Source organism: Emys orbicularis, chromosome 3 (assembly GCF_028017835.1).
Source record: "Emys orbicularis isolate rEmyOrb1 chromosome 3, rEmyOrb1.hap1, whole genome shotgun sequence".
In the NCBI taxonomy this organism is placed as follows: domain Eukaryota; kingdom Metazoa; phylum Chordata; order Testudines; family Emydidae; genus Emys; species Emys orbicularis.
In genome coordinates this window covers 72,128,357-72,147,525 of record NC_088685.1, presented here as the reverse complement: position 1 = coordinate 72,147,525, position 19,169 = coordinate 72,128,357, and the positions used below count along the sequence as shown (strand labels likewise).

The 19,169-nt window shown below is 42.0% G+C and overlaps 3 protein-coding genes and 1 pseudogene across 6 annotated transcripts in view; 3 read left to right on the top strand and 1 right to left on the bottom strand.

Annotated features, from left to right (window-relative positions):
* Nucleotides 1-2,415, top strand: part of MDN1 (midasin AAA ATPase 1) — a 172,173-nt gene extending 169,758 nt beyond the window's left edge. The window contains exon 102 of the mRNA XM_065400340.1: nucleotides 1,530-2,415. Within this exon, the coding sequence (XP_065256412.1) occupies nucleotides 1,530-1,718 (189 nt within the window). The 3' untranslated portion in view covers nucleotides 1,719-2,415. The remainder of the gene's footprint in view (nucleotides 1-1,529) is intronic.
* Nucleotides 2,416-5,414: 2,999 nt separating this feature from the next.
* LYRM2 (LYR motif containing 2) lies at nucleotides 5,415-11,509 on the top strand. The gene is made up of 3 exons (XM_065400651.1): nucleotides 5,415-5,492; nucleotides 9,105-9,245; nucleotides 10,894-11,509. The coding sequence occupies exons 1-3, from the start codon at nucleotides 5,448-5,450 to the stop codon at nucleotides 10,972-10,974; spliced, it is 267 nt and encodes an 88-aa protein (XP_065256723.1). The 5' UTR covers nucleotides 5,415-5,447; the 3' UTR covers nucleotides 10,975-11,509.
* On the top strand, nucleotides 10,121-10,201 carry LOC135876912 (U4 spliceosomal RNA; annotated as a pseudogene).
* A 5,351-nt stretch (nucleotides 11,510-16,860) lies between the features above and the next one.
* Nucleotides 16,861-19,169, bottom strand: part of ANKRD6 (ankyrin repeat domain 6) — a 57,184-nt gene continuing 54,875 nt past the window's right edge. For 2 of the 4 annotated variants that reach the window (XM_065400647.1, XM_065400649.1), the window contains one exon: nucleotides 16,861-17,431. In XM_065400647.1, coding sequence (XP_065256719.1) covers nucleotides 16,861-17,431 — 571 coding nt within the window. The remainder of the gene's footprint in view (nucleotides 17,432-19,169) is intronic. The other 2 variants (XM_065400648.1, XM_065400650.1) reach the window with 1 other exon arrangement.

Below are 19,169 nucleotides of genomic sequence, written 5' to 3'. Positions count from 1 at the left end.
TTCTAGTGCAGTGAATGGAAAGCTACACACAGTGTTTTTAACGGTTGCCTTTGTAACTCCTTATAAAATTGGCTGGGAATTTATACCAAGATCATTTTTTTCTAGCTGTCAAACATTTGCAATTACAGCTGGGGTTATGCCTTTTGTAGGAGTCAACAAAGATATTTTGTTTAATATAAAATAATTATTTGCTTCACTTTGCTGTTCACTATCCTTTAGTGAAGTAATTAAAATTTCATTCATGTGCAACAACTGTCAGTGCTCCCTCAACCTCTCTACTGTGACTCCTTATGTCATATTTGAAATTAGATTTTAAACTCTTTGGGCCTGGAACTGTGTCATCTTATTTGTACTGTGAGGCACCCAGCACAATACTGTGTGCTGTAAAGTATTTTCTGTCGGCTGTGCTGTTGAATTGCCTAAATCTACCATAAATTGGTTTACAGAAAAATATCTGCTGTAGTTCGCTAGTAGATACTTAGTGAAAATGTATTTGTATTCTGATCGTACACAAGGGCCCTGATCAGAATCAGGTCCCATTGTTCTGGGTGCTGTACACAAATATAGTAACATACTATTGCATCATGTGTAACCACCTCCTAGTTATGAACAGTGTGCCCCCAACTATTCAGAAAGATTCTGTCTGACAGAAAAGCACCCAGTTTTCATCCCACAAAAGCCTACACAAGGACTCTTCCTTGTCCTGGGCTTATCTGTCACTTCCTGGCAGAGAAGGTGTTGGGAGCACCTCGTGTTGTTAAATAACTCCAACCAATTCAGTGTTGACTGACCCTAAAAGTAATTCCAGGGTGTTTTTAACTCCATAGATAAAATTGTGAGTATGATTTGTGCCTCAAGATGTGGGCAGGAGAGGGAAGAACTGGGACTTTCCAATACAGTTGGTACTCACGTACTTTACAATAATTACTTCCTTCATTTGATGGATACACTAAAAATTCTGAGATGATTTATTATTATTTAGGGACTGTCATAAATTTTGGCTAGAACAGAAATAGCTACTAGATTTCTAAATTAAAAAGTTGAAAGCAAAAGGAATTTGAAAGAGCTGATTTATTCCTTCTCAATTGTGAATTTCTACCCAAAGAGCTTTACAGTTTTAAAAGTCAGAGGAAGGGCATGCTCAGGGAATGACACAACATAAAAGCAAATTGATCCAGGTGGTAGCAGGTTCTTGTCATGTTAGTCTCTTGTCTTTCCTTAGCATTTATTTATATGTTTGTTTAATACTACAAAAGCTTAAAGTTTAGTCTACTTCATTCTGTAACTCTATTCTCAGTACAGTTTTAGGACTATAAGCATATGAGAAAAAAGGCACTTCCTTTCTCCCCCTCCTCCCAATCCCCCCCCAGCTTGTCATACCTGTCCCTGTTTGACTTCCCTGAGGGGGTTGCATTTAGGGTTTTATTTTAAAATATTTTTGCCTTTAATTGTCCAATGTTGGGGAAATGTGTTTGAAAAATTGGATAAATGGTACCTACAGTCCAGTCATCCCTTCATCTCGTTTACAGGATTCCATCTTGGACATTAAAGTACCTATATTCAAAGAGCCCGGAGAAATGCCTGAAATCAGATCCTACATGGAAGAGTTCCCATTCCCATTCTACATAATCCTCAGAGATGTGAATGCCCTCCCAGAGACTCTCAGTGATGCGCTGCGACAGTGGTTTGAACTGGTGACTGCCTCGGAGAGTCTATAGAATTTACAAAGCAAGTAAACATCTGATTGCTGCTAAATTACTTAAGTGTGACTGCATTTCATCAGTGATTTGATGAGATCTCTCTATCCAGGATTTATGTGCAGGAACTGCCTTCTGATATTCAGACAGCCTAGAAAATAAATGCTTTAGGTGTGCTCTCCCCCATTTGCTAGGGCAGGAGACTATGCAATGGTGAAAGACTGTACTCACTTATTTGCCTATCCCTATAACAATGCAAACCTTCTACCACCACTGTTGTAATTTATTTATTTTTAAATTTTATTTGGAATGTTCATATCATTGAAGGGGGGGAAGTAGTCTTGTTTCTGGGAAGGAACTTCTTTTATTGGAAGAACTTGAACAGTCTTGGAACTGTTTTAGCTGAACCCGTGGTGGTGGTACATGTGGGTGGGGGAAGGATGGGTTTACACAACCAAAATATAAGTACTTGAATACTTAAAACTGTGTTTTGTGGTTAAACACATCCTATTTAATATATGTTACTGGTTGTTGGATAATGCCTGCAGGGTATTTTTATGAAACATGCCATGATATGATCTTCCCTGCATTATCACTTTACACTGTGAAGTTTGCCCCTCTGTCCAAGGCAGACATTAAAGACACATTTAGTCAGGTGTCTTAAAGATTGTACATGACTTTTTTCATTGCAAAAGCTATGCATCTTATTGTCTGTACTAATAAAAAGATGTACCACTGTTTGTAATTATGGTGTCCATCCTTTGTCATTTGATGAAGCAAAAATAGCTATGCCACAGGAATAGTACTTGGTGCACATATAATGCTTTACATTTTCAGAACATCATACAAACAGTCCTCAAATCAGATAGGTTCCTAGCTTGCATAACTAAATGGGTTTCACTTGTTCTGGACTGTGAGGGGTTGCCAGATATGTGAGGTTTTTATTGGTGGCCTCATCGTCCTAAACATTCTGGCAGATTTGTGCTACTTGACCAATGCAAATCTGCTGGTAAGCTAGTTTAACTGACCCCATCAGGATTCTCCATGCATAAATGGAAACTCTGAATATTGAAGTGCTGGCTCTTCTTCACAGCCAGGTGTAGCTGGGAGGGTGTGATAATTTGGGGAATCTGAGTACAACTTAGGAATTCTGGTTAATTTTATGAAATTGTATCATTGAATGCCTCAGTGGATATGGAGTCAGCCATATCTTATCAGGGCCTGTAGGAATAGTTATGAAATTAAAGTTAGCTTAAGTTTAAGAAAATAATATATGTGCTTTATGGTTTGTGGCTAGTAACTCCCCAATCAGCAGGTAAAAGAAAGTGATGAGAATAATTAGTGGTATTATTTTTACTTGTAGTGTGGGAATGATGTATGGTTCAAAAAGTAACTAATAAAATAAAAAGCTGCAGTAACAAGACAAACCAGCCTCTAAGCCACCCTCCCACCTTGGCAGTGCCAGCCATGGGGGTCACTGGGACAGCCTGTGTGGGTGCCAATGGGGGGCGGGCGTGGGCCCCTACAAGGTTTCTTTTAAGAAACTAGCACAAACCTTCCCACTGTTCTGCTGGTAAGCAAGGGGTGGGGAAGAGAGAAGAAAGGAAGACCTTACTGGAAGGAAAGTAGCAAGAATAAACTTCTTCAAACTGGGTTTTTGCTAAAGCTTGCAAGTTTAACTGAAGGGTATAAAGAGAGCCATAAAGCTGAAGGTTATCAGATCCTACTTGATCATGCCAGGATGAGACAATTTTCACTTAGGGCTAGTCTACACTTACCGGGTAGTTTGACGGCTGCGGATCGAAGTTCCGAGTTCGATTTATCGCGTCTGGTGTGGACGCGATAAATCGAACCAGGAAGTGATCCCCGTCGACTGCGGTACTCCAGCTCAGCGAGAGGAGTACCGCGAAGTCGACGGGGGAGCCTGCCTGCCGCGTGTGGACCGCGTCTGAACCGGGGTAAGTTCGAAGTAAGGTATGTCGAATTCAGCTACGTTATTCACGTAGCTGAATTTGCGTACCTTACTTCGACTTGGGGGGTAAGTGTAGACCAAGCCTTAGTCTGGCCTAAATGTAAGTATACGGATCACATGCTTATGGATACTTTATTACTGTATTGGGTGTTTTTAGGCTTAGGAATGTTTAGGGAAATTGATTAAAATACCATTTAGCCTTTGGGCTTAATAAAAGAATTTATGGTTAAATTAGAGTCTAGTGGTCTCCTATTTTAATAATTTCAATTAATTCCAGCAGGGCTGGTGTCACATCCCTACCTGACCAGACACTGGAGAGTTGTTATACAGTTCCCATTAAAATGGGAGCATCTCAGAGCAATGGGAGGGCTACATCGGAGGTGAAACCAGTTTTCTCCGTCATCTATGCAGACCAAGGAGAGCTTAACAGTGTTGTGGGACTCAGATGCATCAGCCTGGCATGCATCCAGTGTGGGGAGCTTTAATAGGTCTGTGAGGGTGTGGTTAAGGGGGAAAAGGGCGTGGCTGGAGCATTGCTGCAATTCCCAGCTATCTGATCAGACTCTTGGGGTTGAGGATAGCCAGGCATAATTTAAAACAGCCTCAGGACTGCTGGGGAGGATCTGAGAGATGTACAGAGGATGATGGATGCCCAAGTGGGGGAGGAAAGTCCTTGTTGGGATTCCCTCTGGGATCAGTTTCCATGATGCTTCCCAAGAACTCAGTTGGACTCCAGCCTTTATCACTGAGATATCTTTATTTGGCATACAGCAGTGCTATACTGAGTTGATTAGACTCAAACGCAGGTGCAATGGATGCAGGGTACATCACAGCTCCAAAATTACACAGCAACTCTCTCCCTTTATATACATTACATATCTCATTGCATTTACGATACATTGCATTACACATTTTTAGATTGGCTTGGTTAGTTTGCGGGAACCAATCCCTCCTATGCAGCAAGCTCTGTCCACACTTTCTATGCTCAGTACTCTACCTGTACATTCCTAATTCATCTTGTTCACAGGAACTAGTGCCCTGGGTGTTCTCCCTTTTATCTTAGCTGGCTCAGACAGTGTCTTTCTAACCTACTGACCTCTATACTCATTTAATGCATACGTCCTGCTTGCAGCCTGCTGAGTCATTTACCTCCCTAATCCCATCGTCCAGGGAAAGGAGGCCTCTCCCCATGTGTTAATTTATCAAGCCAGGCCCAGCCTCTCAGCCACCCTCCCACCTTGGCAGTGTCAGCCATGGGGGTCACTGCGACAGCCTGTGTGGATGCCAATGGGCAGGGCCGTAGCAACAAAGAATGTGGCCCCCGCCGAATATATGTCCGGGCGGGGCCCCTTACAATGCAGAAACTGGAATGCGGTATTTATTTTGCCACTTTTAGGGGCCCCCTTCGGTCGGAGGGTACGGAGGGCGCTCGCTACGCCTCTGCCAATGGGGGGCGGGCTTGGGCCCCTACTAGCAGAAACCCGCAGTTGCTGCGCTGGGGCAGGCGGCCGGGAACGCTGCGCGGCTCCTTCCCCGGGGGCACCCACAGGAGCTGGCGCCGGCGCTGCGGCACTGGGCGGCCCGGAACCCGCACCTTTCCCGCCCACGCCGAGGCTGCCGCTCTCCGGGGCCAGGCCTCAAATCCCCTCCCGCCCCCAGCTGACCAGCAGGCCCCGGCTCTGGCCGCCGCCGCTTCCCGCGAGAGCTCCGGGCGGGGAGGGGCCCAGGGACCCCGCGAAGGCGGGGCTGCGGCGCGCACGCAGGGCCTGGTCGGTGTCATGGCCGCGTCCCGGCTGCCTCCGGCAGCGCTGACGCTGAAGCAGGTACCGGCTGAGGGAGTCGCTGCTGCCGGCTTCAGCCCCCGCTGTTTGGGGGCCGGACGATGGCGCCCTGCCTGGCCCAGGGCTCGCACCGGGGCCGCTGCCCGGTTACCGTGTGCAGGGACCCGGGGGGCTGGGCTGGGCTCAGTGGCTGCGGGCCAGAGGCGGGGGAGATGCTGCCCCTGTTACCTGACACCTGGGTCAGAGCCCGACGGGCACGGCCCGGTGGCTGGCCCAAGCCCCGGAGTTTTCAGAGCGGAACGATGGGGGCAGTTGGCAGCGCCAGAGACTCTGCTGCACCTTGGGTGAGAGGCTTGGCCCAATTTTCAGTCGGGCTAAGCACCCGCGACGCCAGTCGCCTCCCCTCCGTTTCCATCCTAGACCCGTGCTGAGCCTGCTGCCCTCCACTGAAACAGCTCCTGCCAAAGGCTTGTCTCCACTCTAGCCTATGTCGGCAAAACTTACAGTTGCTCAGAGGTGTGAAAAAAACACCCCCAAGCAACATAAATTACACCAACATAAGCCCTCTTGTGCACAGCATTATGTTGGCAGGAGAGCTTCTACCACCAGCATAGCTTCTGCTGCTCATGGACAGGGCCGGCTCCAGGCACCAGGGTAGCAAGCAGGTGCCTGGGGCAGCCAATGAAGAGGGGGGCGGCGGGGCCGTCACTCCCTCTCCGAGCGAAGGACCTGCTGCCGAATTGCCGCCATAGAATGAAGCAGCGGTAGAGCTGCTGCCGGCCGATCGCGATAGCAGCTTTTTTTTTTTTTTTGCTGCTTGGGGCAGCAAAAATGCTAGAGCCGGCCCTGCTCATGGAGGTGGTTTTACTATACTGACAGGAGAGCTCTCTGTACGTATAGACATGGCCAAAGTCTCTAATGCCCCCTCCTTGAACAAAGCTCAGAAACAGTGCTTCATCCCCTCCTCCACCTCACAGCAGCTTTTGACACTGTCAACTGTGCTCTTCCTCTGGAAATCTGACCTGGCTTGGCTTTCATGACTGAGTCCTTTCCTGATTCTTTCATCTCTCTAATTGCTCCTTCAGCATGTTGTTTGAAGAATCCTTCTAATTCCCCCACCCCAATTTTCTGTGTGGGTTCCACAGAGCTCCCCTCCTTTCCCTTCTCCCATTCAGCTATAATTCCTACAACAACTCTGATATCTGCATCTCCACTCCAGACCTGTCTGTTTCTGTCCAAACTAAAATCTCAGACTCTGTCATTAACATCTCATGAACATCCAGTTGGCAGCTTAAACTCAGTGTGGCCAAAACAGAGCTCATATTCTCCCCCCCCCCCTTCCCTATTTCTCAAGCACTGTGGATACCACCTCAGTTCTCCTTGTCAGAATCTGGTGATCTTTGACTCTGCCTTCTTTCTGGAGTCTCACATTCAAGCTGTGTATAAATCTTCCCAATTATTTTTGCAAAGTATCTTTAAACATACAGCCTTTCCTAAACATCCACACAGTTAAAACTTGTAATCCAATCACTGCAACATCCTCTTCTCTGGCCTTGAGAAAGGCAACCTTGCCCTGCTTGTATCCATTCAGAATGCTGCTGCAAGGATCATTTTCCTAGCACGTCACTTTGACCATGCCTCCCTCCCCCTGCTCCCTCTTCTCCATTTTCAGTCCCCACATTACCCATTGACTCTCATAGGCTATAGAGAGGTTGACTCCTGCTTCCGTTGTCAGTGATGCCAACCTTAATCATTCACTTGTTAAATTCTCAAAGAAGCTTCTTTGTGCTTTCTCCCATGCTGCACGCTCCATAAACATTCGCAATTGCACCTCTCTTTTGCTGTAATGCTTACAAAAAACTTAATAGTCATGCAGCTGGTTTGCTGAGACCAGTCATACTGACCATTGTCTTATTTTTTTGAGCTCCCCCCTCTGTCTGTATCTGTTTGTTGTCTCTTGTCTTGTATTTAGAGCTTGTCTGTGGCTACATCTACACTACAGGGGGGGGTCGATTTAAGATACGCAAAATTCAGCTACGCGAATAGCGTAGCTGAATTCGACGTATCAGATCCGACTTACCCTGTTGTGAGGACGGCGGCAAAATAGACTGCCGCGGCTCCCAGTCGACGGCGCTTACTCCCACCTCCGCTGGTGGAGTAAGCGCGTCGATTCGGGGATCGATTGTCGCGTCCTGACGAGACGCGATAAGTCGATCCCCAAGAGATCGATTTCTACCCGCCGATTCAGGCGGGTAGTGTAGACCTAGCCTGTGAAAATGTTATACTGGTATAGTTAAAGTAGTATAACCCCCCTAAGTAAGTGTGGACACTGTAGTACTGATATAAAGGTGCTTATACTGGTATACCTATTCCGCATGTGATGGGGAATAAGATGTACCAGTGTCATGTACTTTTATACTGGTAAAACTGCATCCACACTAGGGTTGTACCAGTATAACTAGGCTTGGCAGAATTTGATTTTTTTTTAAATAATTTTGATGGATAACGTCAATGTTTATTTTTAAGCATTTTTTTTAATTTTAGGCTATTTCATTTTTCACAGTTGTGGGGAATTAGGAGGGGTTCAGACAGTCGTTATTTAAAGACAGTAGACATTGATATTCAAAAAGTTAATGCTTTATAATCTTTAAAACATAAATTGTCAAAATATACAACGTAAATATCTTTAAATCAACCTCTGATAAGTTCTCAAGCAGTATTTTTCTTACTTTGCCTATCCGTACATTTTGATTATCAATGGAAATATTTTTTATTGATTTGTGTATGTATAGTGAAATCGACATTTACCAATACAAATCTGATCCTCCCAAGCCTAAATATAGTGATGTCATTAAAAATAAATCACACTCCTAACTGAACTAGTTATATTGGTGCAAAAGCTATATGTAGACCAGGCCATAGACTGTAAGATGTGTGGGGCAGGGACCATCTTTCTGTTGTGTTTATAGAGGGCACAATGGGGCCCTGGTGTATGACTAGACGCTTTGCAATCTAGCTAATCATGGGAGTTTCTAGTCCTTTTTACAGATTTCCCTCTATTCCAGTGGTTCTCAAACTGTAGGTCGGGACCCCAAAGTGGGTCAGGACCCCATTTTAATGGGGTCACCAGGTTGACTTAGACTTGCTTGGGCCCAAGCCCAAAGCCTGAGCCCCATCACCTGGGGCCAAAGCCCCAGGGTTTCAGCCCTGAGCGGCAGGGCTCAGGTTACAGGCCCCCTGCCTGGGACTGAAGCCCTGGGATTTTGGCTTTGGCCCCCCTTTCCAGGGTGGTGGAGCTTGGGCGGACTCAAACTTCAGTACTCCCTCCTGGGGGCGTGTAATAATTTTTGTTGTCAGAAAGGGGTCCCGGTGCAATGAAGTTTGAGAACCCTGCTCTATTCCAATAGCCCAGCTCAGATTAGATCATTCAAATTTAAAATTTACTCTGTTTTTCTTCTAAATTTTAAGCTTCTTATAGACTAAACTTGCATTGCAGGTACTTTCTCTTGGTTCATTTAATTTCCAGGTGGTATTTGGCTTAAAACTCTATACAAGTTTTAAAAAAACCTTTCTTTGCTGCTACTCTGAAACCTTTCTTTGACTGGAGACCACTGTTGCAGCAGATATAACAGGCATTTCCCCTCTACTTTGCAGTTCTTGAGAAGGCAGCAGGTTCTTCAGTTATACAGAAGAATTCTGCAGGCTATTCGTCAGGTACCTACTGAAACTGATCGGCACTATCTAAAGGAGTGGGCAAGGGAAGAATTCAAAAGAAATAAAGATGCAACAGATGAGGTGAGGAATCAGAGGCAGCAGTCTCATAGCAATGCCTTTTATATACTTGGCAGCATTCTCAGTGCTACAGATTATGGTTTGTCATATGCTTTGTTTTTTTAACTGCACCAAGCCTTCTATAACACCTGTTTTTGGAATCTATTTTGTTGATTATTCTAAAACAGGTAATGTTTATACAAAAGCGATACAATACATTGGGGAGGGTTCAGAGAAGAACCATGAGAATGATTAAAAGATTAGAAAACAGTGATAGACTCAGTCTGTTTAGTTTAACAAAGAGAAGGTTAGGGTGACTTGATTACAGTCTATAAGTATATACACAGGAAACAAATATTTAATAATGGGCTCTTCAACCTAGCAAAGAAAGGTATAACACTATCCAATGGCTGGAAGTTCAAGCTAGACAAATTCAGACTGGAACTGAAGCATACATTTTTGACAGGGAGGGTTATTAACTATTGGAATAATTTATCAAGGATCAGTGTGGATTCTCCCATCACCAACAATTTTTAAATCAAGATTGGATGTTTTTTCTAAAAGATATGCTCTAGGAATTATTTTGGGGAAGTTTTATGGCCTGTGTTATACAGGAGGTCGGACTAGATGATCACAATGGTCCCTTCTGGCCTTGGAATCTATGAAAACTGTCAACACTATCCCTTCTTTTCTTTCTTGCTTGCGAATAATTTTTTTTTTCTGATTCCTTAAATTGAGTAAATTGGAATTAAAAAACAAAACAAAAACTGCTTGCTTGAAATAAGAATCAGAGAAAACTATTAATTTTACAATTTTGTATTGAATAGTGGAGAGCAATTATAAGTTTACTAAGGCCGGGCCTGCCTCTTTATGATATCTGTTGGGGTTATATTTAAATTAGCTTTGCGCAGTGGCAGTATCATAGCCAATGAGGTTAATCCAAGGCGCGATTATTGCTAATTGAAAACTTTATTAATTTAGACTGAACAAAACAAATGTGACTTGATATCTGTGTAGGAAGTGGCAATGGGTGGGGAAAACGTCACCTTTTCTCCAACATTTCTACGCCCCTGCTTGCCAGCTGTGCACCTTTCCTAGTCAGTATTAAGGAATTACTGGCTGGAATTATGCAGACTAAGTGATGTACAGAATTCCAGAAGAATGTCCACACCATTTATCTCTTAAAAATCCCTCTCTACAATGCACATCTGTGGTTCTTACCATTTATTCACAGAAACATTGGAAAGGACATGGATGTATAAAGAAAATACTAATTTAGTTAGATTTTGAATCAAAGAAACTTTTCCACTGACTTTTAAGCCACAGGAATAACCCCCAATGGCACTGTTAAGAACTTGTGGAAAAATGACTGGCAAATTAATATATGCAGTGTTGTAGCCGTGTCGGTCCCAGGCTGTTAGAGAGAGAAGGTGAGTGAGGTAATGTCTTTTATTGGACCAATTTCTGTTGGTGAGAGACAGTTGCTTCACCTATCAGAATGATGAACATATTGTGTGGTCTTCATTGTTTTAGAGACTGAATGCTTTATTGCGTGCCATTGACTCAGGCAAACAAATTGAGTGAAAAATGCAGCAACTCTGGCAAAAAGCTGTATACTGTTGTGTGTTATAATCTAGGTGTTCAGCCCAACAGATTCCATTTCACTTTACAGGATGCAATTAGGATGATGATTACTCAGGGCAACATGCAGCTTCGGGAGCTTGAAAGAACACTTCAGCTGGCAAACTCCTAATCTTAATTCTGAGAGCCAATGGACTTTCATCCACTGTGGGAAGTACAGTACTTTCTCCAGGATGCAGCACCTCATCTTATGCTAAGATACCGGTAATGGTTCAAGGTGGAATACAGTACAATACCATTATTTCCTTTCTCTTCTTGAGTCTGCTACCCTGAATATTTGACAATCATAGACAAATTACTTGTGCCATATTTGTTCAAATAATCAAGTGTGGCATAATACTTACTGAGAGAGAAGCAGGAAGTACTGAATAACAGCAGCAGTGCGAAAGAAAAACAAAAATCTGGTTTGAATGTATTTTCTGTTTGTTTGTTTTCTACATTAGTTCTAAATGTTACAATCTTATGGGAGTTGTCTCTAGAGTTCCAAAGTCCCAAACTCCTGAACTTTCTGTGTCATAATAAATGTGTTCAAAATACTAAGAAAATTTCTCATATGTAGGTGATAACTTGATCCAGTTTATTGTTTGAGGTAGTGTCTTTAACCATGATTATGACTGAATAAACCTTAATGGTGTGAGAGAATTTAACCTAGGATATGGTTATTGCCAAATTAAGAAATACCTCTTATGATTATACTGACAAGCGTTCACATGTTACATAAAGTAGAACAAACTGAAAAAGTATATTCATAGAATATCAGGGTTGGAAGGGACCTTAGGAGGTCATCTAGTCCAACCCCCTGCTCAAAGCAGGACCAATTACCAACTAAATCATCCCAGCCAGGGCTTTGGCAAGCCTGACCTTAAAAACCTCTAAGGATGGAGATTCCACCACCTCCCTAGGTAACCCATTCCAGTGCTTCAGCACCCTCCTAGTGAAAAAGTTTTTCCTAATATCCAACCTAAACCTCCCCCACTGCAACTTGAGACCATTACTCCTTGTTCTGTCATCAAGTATCACTGAGAACAGTCTAGATCCATCCTCTTTGGAACCCCCTTTCAGGTAGTTGAAAGCAGCTATCAAATCCCCCCTCATTCTTTTCTTCTGCAGACCAAACAATCCCAGTTCCCTCAGCCTCTCCTCATAAGTCATGTGCTCCAGCCCCCTAATAATTTTTGTTGCCCTCCGCTGGACTCTTTCCAATTTTTCCACATCCTTCTTGTAGTGTGGGGCCCAAAACTGGACACAGTACTCCAGATGAGGCCTCACCAATGTCGAATAGAGGGGAATGATCACGTCCCTCGATCTGCTGGCAATGCCCCTACTTATACAGCCCAAAATGCCGTTAGCCTTCTTGGCAACAAGGGCACACTGTCGACTCATATCCAGCTTCTCGTCCACTGTAACCCCTAGGTCTTTTTCTGCAGAACTGCTTCCTAGCCATTCGGTCCCTAGTCTGTAACAGTGAATGAGATTCTTCCGTCCTAAGTGCAGGACTCTGCACTCGTCCTTGTTGAACCTCATCAGGTTTCTTTTGGCCCAATCCTCTAATTTGTCTAGGTCCCTCTGTATCCTATCCCTATCCTCCAGCATATCTACCACTCCTCCCAGGTTAGTATCATCTGCAAACTTGCTGAGAGTGCAGTCCACGCCATCCTCCAGATCATTAATGAAGATATTGAACAAAACTGGCCCCAGGACCAACCCTTGGGGCACTCCGCTTAAAACCGGCTGCAACTAGACATGGAGCCGTTGATCACTACCCGTTGAGCCCGACGATCTAGCCAGCTTTCTATCCACCTTATAGTCCATTCATACAGCCCATACTTCTTTAACTTGCTGGCAAGAATACTGTGGGAGATCATAACAAAAGCTTTGCTAAAGTCAACGAATAACACATCCACTGCTTTCCCCTCATCCACAGACCCAGTTATCTCCTCACAGAAGGCAATTAGGTTAGTCAGGCACGACTTGCCCTTGGTAAATCCATGCTGACTGTTCCTGATCACTTTCCTCGCCTCTAAGTGCTTCAGAATTGATTCCTTGAGGACCTGCTCCATGATTTTTCCAGGGACTGAGGTGAGGCTGACTGGCCTGTAGTTCCCCGGATCCTCCTCCTTCCTTTTTTTAAAGATGGGCACTACATTAGCCTTTTTCCAGTCATCTGGGACCTCCCCCGATCGCCATGAGTTTTCAAAGATAATGGCCAATGGCTCTGCAATCACATATTAATGTTGTGGCCCTTCCTTTCCTTCCTCATGTTGTATTTCCCACATGAATGGCAACATAATTTGTTTATTTCAATTTCAAAAGTAAAGGAGGTTGAGTTTCTCTGAATGTAAATAGCTATATACCCAAACAACAGATGTACACAGCTGCCAGCTAGTATGTCTTGGTTCAGTTCTAAAAAGCAGCAGACCAAGTTTCTTCAAAGCTATACCTGCAGACTTGGTTGAAAGACTTCACAAGGCTGGTTAGCCAACCACTGGCTGACTGATGGGCTGTTAGAAAGAAATTTCTCCTGTAGTTAGGCTATATTCCAGAATTGTTGTCTATGGGGTTTCTTGACCCTCTCTCTGAGGCTCTGGTTCTGGCTACTACCAAAGACAAGACACTGGATTAGACAGCTCTCTGGTTTGTGTTGAGAGGTTGCTCCTGTGGATTTTTTAAAGCAGGGGTGGGCAAACTTTGGGCCACATTGGGGTTGTGCAACTGTATGGAGGGTGGGGTAGGGAAGGCTGTGCCTCCCCAAACAGCCTGGCCCCCGCCCCCTCCCACTTCCCACCCGCTGCCTGCCCCCCTCAGCACTCCAAACCAACAATAGAATACCAATTGAAATTTATTAAATATTTTGGATGTTTTTCTACATTTTCATATATATTGTATTCTGTGTTGTAATTGAAATCAAAGTGTATATTTGCACTGTAAAAATTATAAAGAAATAGTATTTTTCAGTTCACCTCATACAAGTACTGTAGTGCAATCTTTGTCATGAAAGTACAACTTGCAAATGTAGATTTTTTTGTTTTGTTACATAACTGTACTCAAAAACAAAACAATGTAAAACTGCAGAGCCTACAAGTCCACTCATTCCTACTTCTTGGTCAGCCAATCGCTAAGACAAACAAGTTTGGTTACATTCGCAAGAGATAATGCTGCCCTCTTCTTATTTACAATGTCACCAGAAAGTGAGAACAAGCATTTGCATGGCACTTTTGTAGCCAGCATTGCAAGGTATTTACGTGCCAGATATGCTAAACATTTGTATGCCCCTTCATGCTTCGGCCACCATTCCAGAAGACTTGCTGATGACGCTTGTTAAAAAAAAAATTATTAATTAAATTTGTGACTGTACTCCTTAGGTCGAGAATTATATGTCTCCTGCTGTTTTGCCCGCATTCTGCCATATATTTCATGTTATAGCAGTCTCGGATGATGACCCAGAACATGTTGTTCATTTTAAGAATACTTTCACTGCAGATTTGACAAAAAGCAAAGAAGGTACCAATGTGAGATTTCTAAAGATAGCTACAGCACTCAACCCAAGGTTTAAGAATCTGAAGAGCCTTGGTGTGAAGCATGCTTTCAGAAGTCTTAAAAGAGCAACACTCTGATGCGAAACTACAGAACCCAAACCACCAAAAAAGAAAATCAACCTTCTGGTGGTGGCTTCTGACTCAGATAATGAAAATGAACATGCGTCGGTCTACACTGCTTTGGATTGTTATTGAGCCGAACCCGCCATCAGCATGGATGCCTGGAATGGTGGTTGAAGCATGAAGGGGCATATGAATATTTAGCATATTTGGCACATAAATACCTTACAATGCTGGCTACAAAAGTGCCATGCAAATGCCTGTTCTCACTTTCTGGTGACATTGTAAATAAAAAGAGGGCAGCATTATCTCCTGCGAATGTAAACAAACTTGTTTATCTGAGCGATTGGCTGAACATGAAGTAGGACTGAGTAGACTTGCATGATAAGTAAGTTCAACTTTCATGATAAAGAGATTGCACTAAAGTACTTGTATTAGGTGAATTTCTTGTTTTTTTACAGTGCAAATACTTGTAATCAAAAATAAATATGAAGTGATCGCTGTACACTTTGTGTTCTGTGTTGTAATTTAAATCAATATATTTGAAAATGTAGTAAACATCCAAAAATATTTAAATAAATAGTATTCTATTATTAACGATGCGATTAATTTTTTTAATTGCTTGACAGCCCTGGTTCCTCTGTATTTATTATTTTAAACTGCCTCTCATTTCCTACTCTCTAGCTACAGTTTTCAATGTGATCAACTCTGTAAAGCTAGAAAACACAAGAAAAATAGCTTTGTTTAATTACTATGCAAAAACATTCACTTTTTATCAAGATGATACAAAAATTAAATAGACAACATGCCTCTGCATTCCTACAGTAGCTTAAACAATTGACTTAAAAAAGTTGTAAACATACAAAAATGTCTAATTCTTTATTTTTGACTACTGAAGTCAAAGTATTAGCACTAACATATCCCCATTACTACAGCTATACTGTACTTGTCTTAATAGTGCATTAATAGGAATTAAAAATACTGTAATATAATACAATTTTCTTTGCTTTATACATTTACTAAAAAGATACAAGCTCGATTTCTAAAGAGTTAACATTATGTTTACAATACTGTAAAGTATGTTTTGTTCATCTGGATTTCCAGTGGCAAGAGATTGCTTGTTTGCAATATTATGCCAAGGAAAAAAACAGTTTTTTCAGTGGAATGATTTAGGATAGCTGTTCCTGGGCTATCATGATCTCTGTTAAATAACCTTGTCCCTATTATCAGTATCTTCTGGAGTCTCCTACTAGATTAAAGCACGAAGCCCTAGAGGGATAGAGCTGCAACTATCTTGTACATTACTGAGTAGAATTGGGGCGCAACACGGTTGAGGCCTTCAGATACTACTGCAATATAAATACTAAATAATAAGGTGAAAGATTCTCAATAGCAGTTCACAGTGGGGAATTTTCTATCCATCAAAGTTTTCATTTTATGACAAAAGATGTGGTGGTCTGGAATGGATTTCCCTTTAGAAAACAAAGGACATACAAGGTCCCTAATTTTGTTTTTTCCCCCACTTAAAGAAAAATGGACATGGGAAAGCAAAAGAAAGAGGGGGTCACTTAATAGGTGCTAGAGACAACATTCTAGGCAAGTCATTTGGAGTGAAATCCTGGCCTTACTGAAGATAATGGGAGTTTTGCCATTTACTTCAGGGGAGCCAGGAATTCACACTGGGTCTGTGTGTTTCATGCTCCTATAGAAAATTGGAATTTAGGCATCTCAGAGGAAGAGTCTTGCCTATGAATGTACTGCTGCTCATAAAACATAGTGGGGACTTGGTAAAATATTTGCCACTCATCTGATATACGAAATTACAACTTTTCAATAAGGTTACTTGAATAGATACCTTCACTAATCATGTAACCTGCAATAACTATTCAAACAGTAATTAAAGAGAAGTCAAAGTTATAATATGCTTGAACAATGCAAACCCAAGGCAAAGGAAAGCATCAGTGGGAAGCTTCTGTAAACAAGTAACGTATTTCTAACAAAACCATTTCCATTGGGTGATTTTTGTGACCTCCAAGGAAATGGGAAAACTCTCCCTTCAGAATGTGATTTGGGTTGTTGGTACTTGATGATGAAGTACCTGGCAATTCTTATCTCTGACTGTAAAATTGTATGGGATCATGGTAAAATGTATCTCATGAGAGTGTCCCATCTGCAGAGACTTACTGTTATGACTACACGGACAGTGTCTTTTTGGATATTTGATCCCGGTATTTCCGGAACTTCTAAATTCTAAAATTACATCTCATTAAAAGGGGTAGTTTTTATATTTGTAAGTATTGGGTGCAATATTCTACATACTAATAGATCCCCAAATCAGCCACACTGCAGTTCACATAAAAACTAATTCCTCAATTTCCATGCCTGCACCTGTTTCCTTGACGCTAGCTTTCTTTTTGCACCTTAGTCCTTAATTTATTGAGCTCCTCTTCTAAACTTTTAATATGCTCCTTGAGTGCAGCTTTGTCTTGCTGTGCTTTTTGATTAGCTTGGCACTGGGCTTCTTCAATCTTCCGCTCATACCACTTTTCCATTTGAGTGGAAACAGCCTCAAAAAAGTACTGAGTAATCTCCAAAGCTTGTGAAGTGTCTTTGATCTGAGGGGCTGGCTGATCTCCAGGCAGAGCGGATGGTTGCTGTGGCTGGGTATGATGTGTTACTGTGTGTTGCTGGGGCCTGTGTCTTGACTGCCCACTTTTGCCAGACTTCTTTGTTTGAGTTCCTTTGTCTATGAAGTAGCCACTCTGTTGCTCAGTCTTTGCAAATTCAGTCAAGGGCTGCAAAGCAGTTTGTACCTTAACATGTCTTAATTTGGAACCTGAATGCTCTGACAATGGTACTTCCTGCTGGAACCTGTCGAAAGCAGTGGAGCTAAAAGCTTTGTCTTTAGGCCTAACAACTTGAGGGACTGCAGAAGGAGCTGGACCAGCAGCTGTCATTTGTTGCTCTGCACCTATAAATTAAAAAAAGCATATGAGAGTTCTGAGCAGACTTTTATGCAAATATTAAGAGAGAAACTCCCATTGTTCTGAGGATTGGGGGAGGCCAAGATTTCCTATATACCATGCTATACATTTTGTAGACGTTTATAATATATTGTCTTATATCTAGGGCTGTCAATTAATCGCAGTTAACTCATGCAATTAACTCAAAAAGATTAATCGCACTTAGAATACCAATTCAAATATATTAAATATTTTTGGATGTTTTTCTACATTTTCAATATTGATTTCAATTACAACATAGAATACAAAGTGTACAGTGCTCACTTTATATTATTTTTTATTACAAATACATGTACTGTAAAATGATAAACAAAATAAATAGTATTTTTCGATTCACCTCATAAAAGTACTGAAGTGCAATCTCTTTATTGTGAAAGTGTAACTTACAAATGGAGGGATTTTTTGGTTACATAACTGCACTCAAAAACAAAACAGTGTAAGTCCACTCAGTCCTACTTCTTATTCTGCCAATCGCTAAGACAAACAAGTTTGTTTACATTGATGGGAGATACTGCTGCCTGCTTCTTATTTACAATGTCACCTGAAAGTGAGAACAGGCGTTCACATGGCACTTTTGTAGCCAGCGTTGCAAGGTATTTACGTGCCAGATATGTTAAACATTCATATGCCCCTTCATGCTTTGGCCATCATTCCAGAGAACTGGAATCCAGCTTCCATGCTGCTGATGCTCTTTTAAAAAAAAAAAAAAAAAAAAAGCGTAAATTAAATTTTGTGACTGTACTCCTTTGGGGGAGAATTGCATATGTCATGCTCTGTTTTACCTGCATTCTGCATATATTTCATGTTATAGCAGTCTCGGATGATGTCCCAACACATGTTCTTTTTAAAAACACTTTCACAGCAGATTTAACAAAACGCAAAGAAGGTACCGATGTGAGATTTCTAAAAAGAGCTACAGCACTCGACCCAAGGTTTAAGGATCTGAAGTGCCGTCCAAAATCTGAGAGGGATGAGGTGTGGAGCATGCTTTTAGGAATCTTAAAAGAACAACACTCTGATCCGGAAACTACAGAACCCAAACCATCAAAAAAGAAAATCAACCTTCTGCTGGAGGCATCTGACTCAGATGATGAAAATGAACACGTCAGTCCACACTGCTTTGGATCGTTATCAAGCAGAACCCATCATCTCCGGCAAATTGTAACCAACCTTGTTTGTCCGAGTGATTGGCTGATCAAGAAGTAGGACTGAGTGGACTTGTAGACTCTAAAATTTTACATTGTTTTATTTTTGGATGCAGTTTTTTTGTACATAATTCTACATTTGTAAGTTCAACTTTCATGATAAAGAGATTGCACTACAGTACTTGTATGAGGTGAATTGAAAAATATCATTTTTTTGTTTTTTACAGCGCAAATATTTGTAATCAAAAATAAATACCAAGTGAGCGCTATACACTTTGTGTTCTGTGTTGTAATTGAAATTAATATATTTGAAAATGTAGTAAACATCCAAAAATATTTAAAATAAATGGTATTCTATTGTTTAACAGCGTGATTAAGCGCGATTAATTTTTTTTAATCGCTTGACAGTCCTACTTATATATCACTTCTTCCTATGGATAAATTCATAGGCTTGCGACTTAACACACACATTTGATCGGAACAAAATGCAGTCTGCCTGCCCGAGAATGTAACTTGAGGCATGATCACAGGATGCCTTTTCTG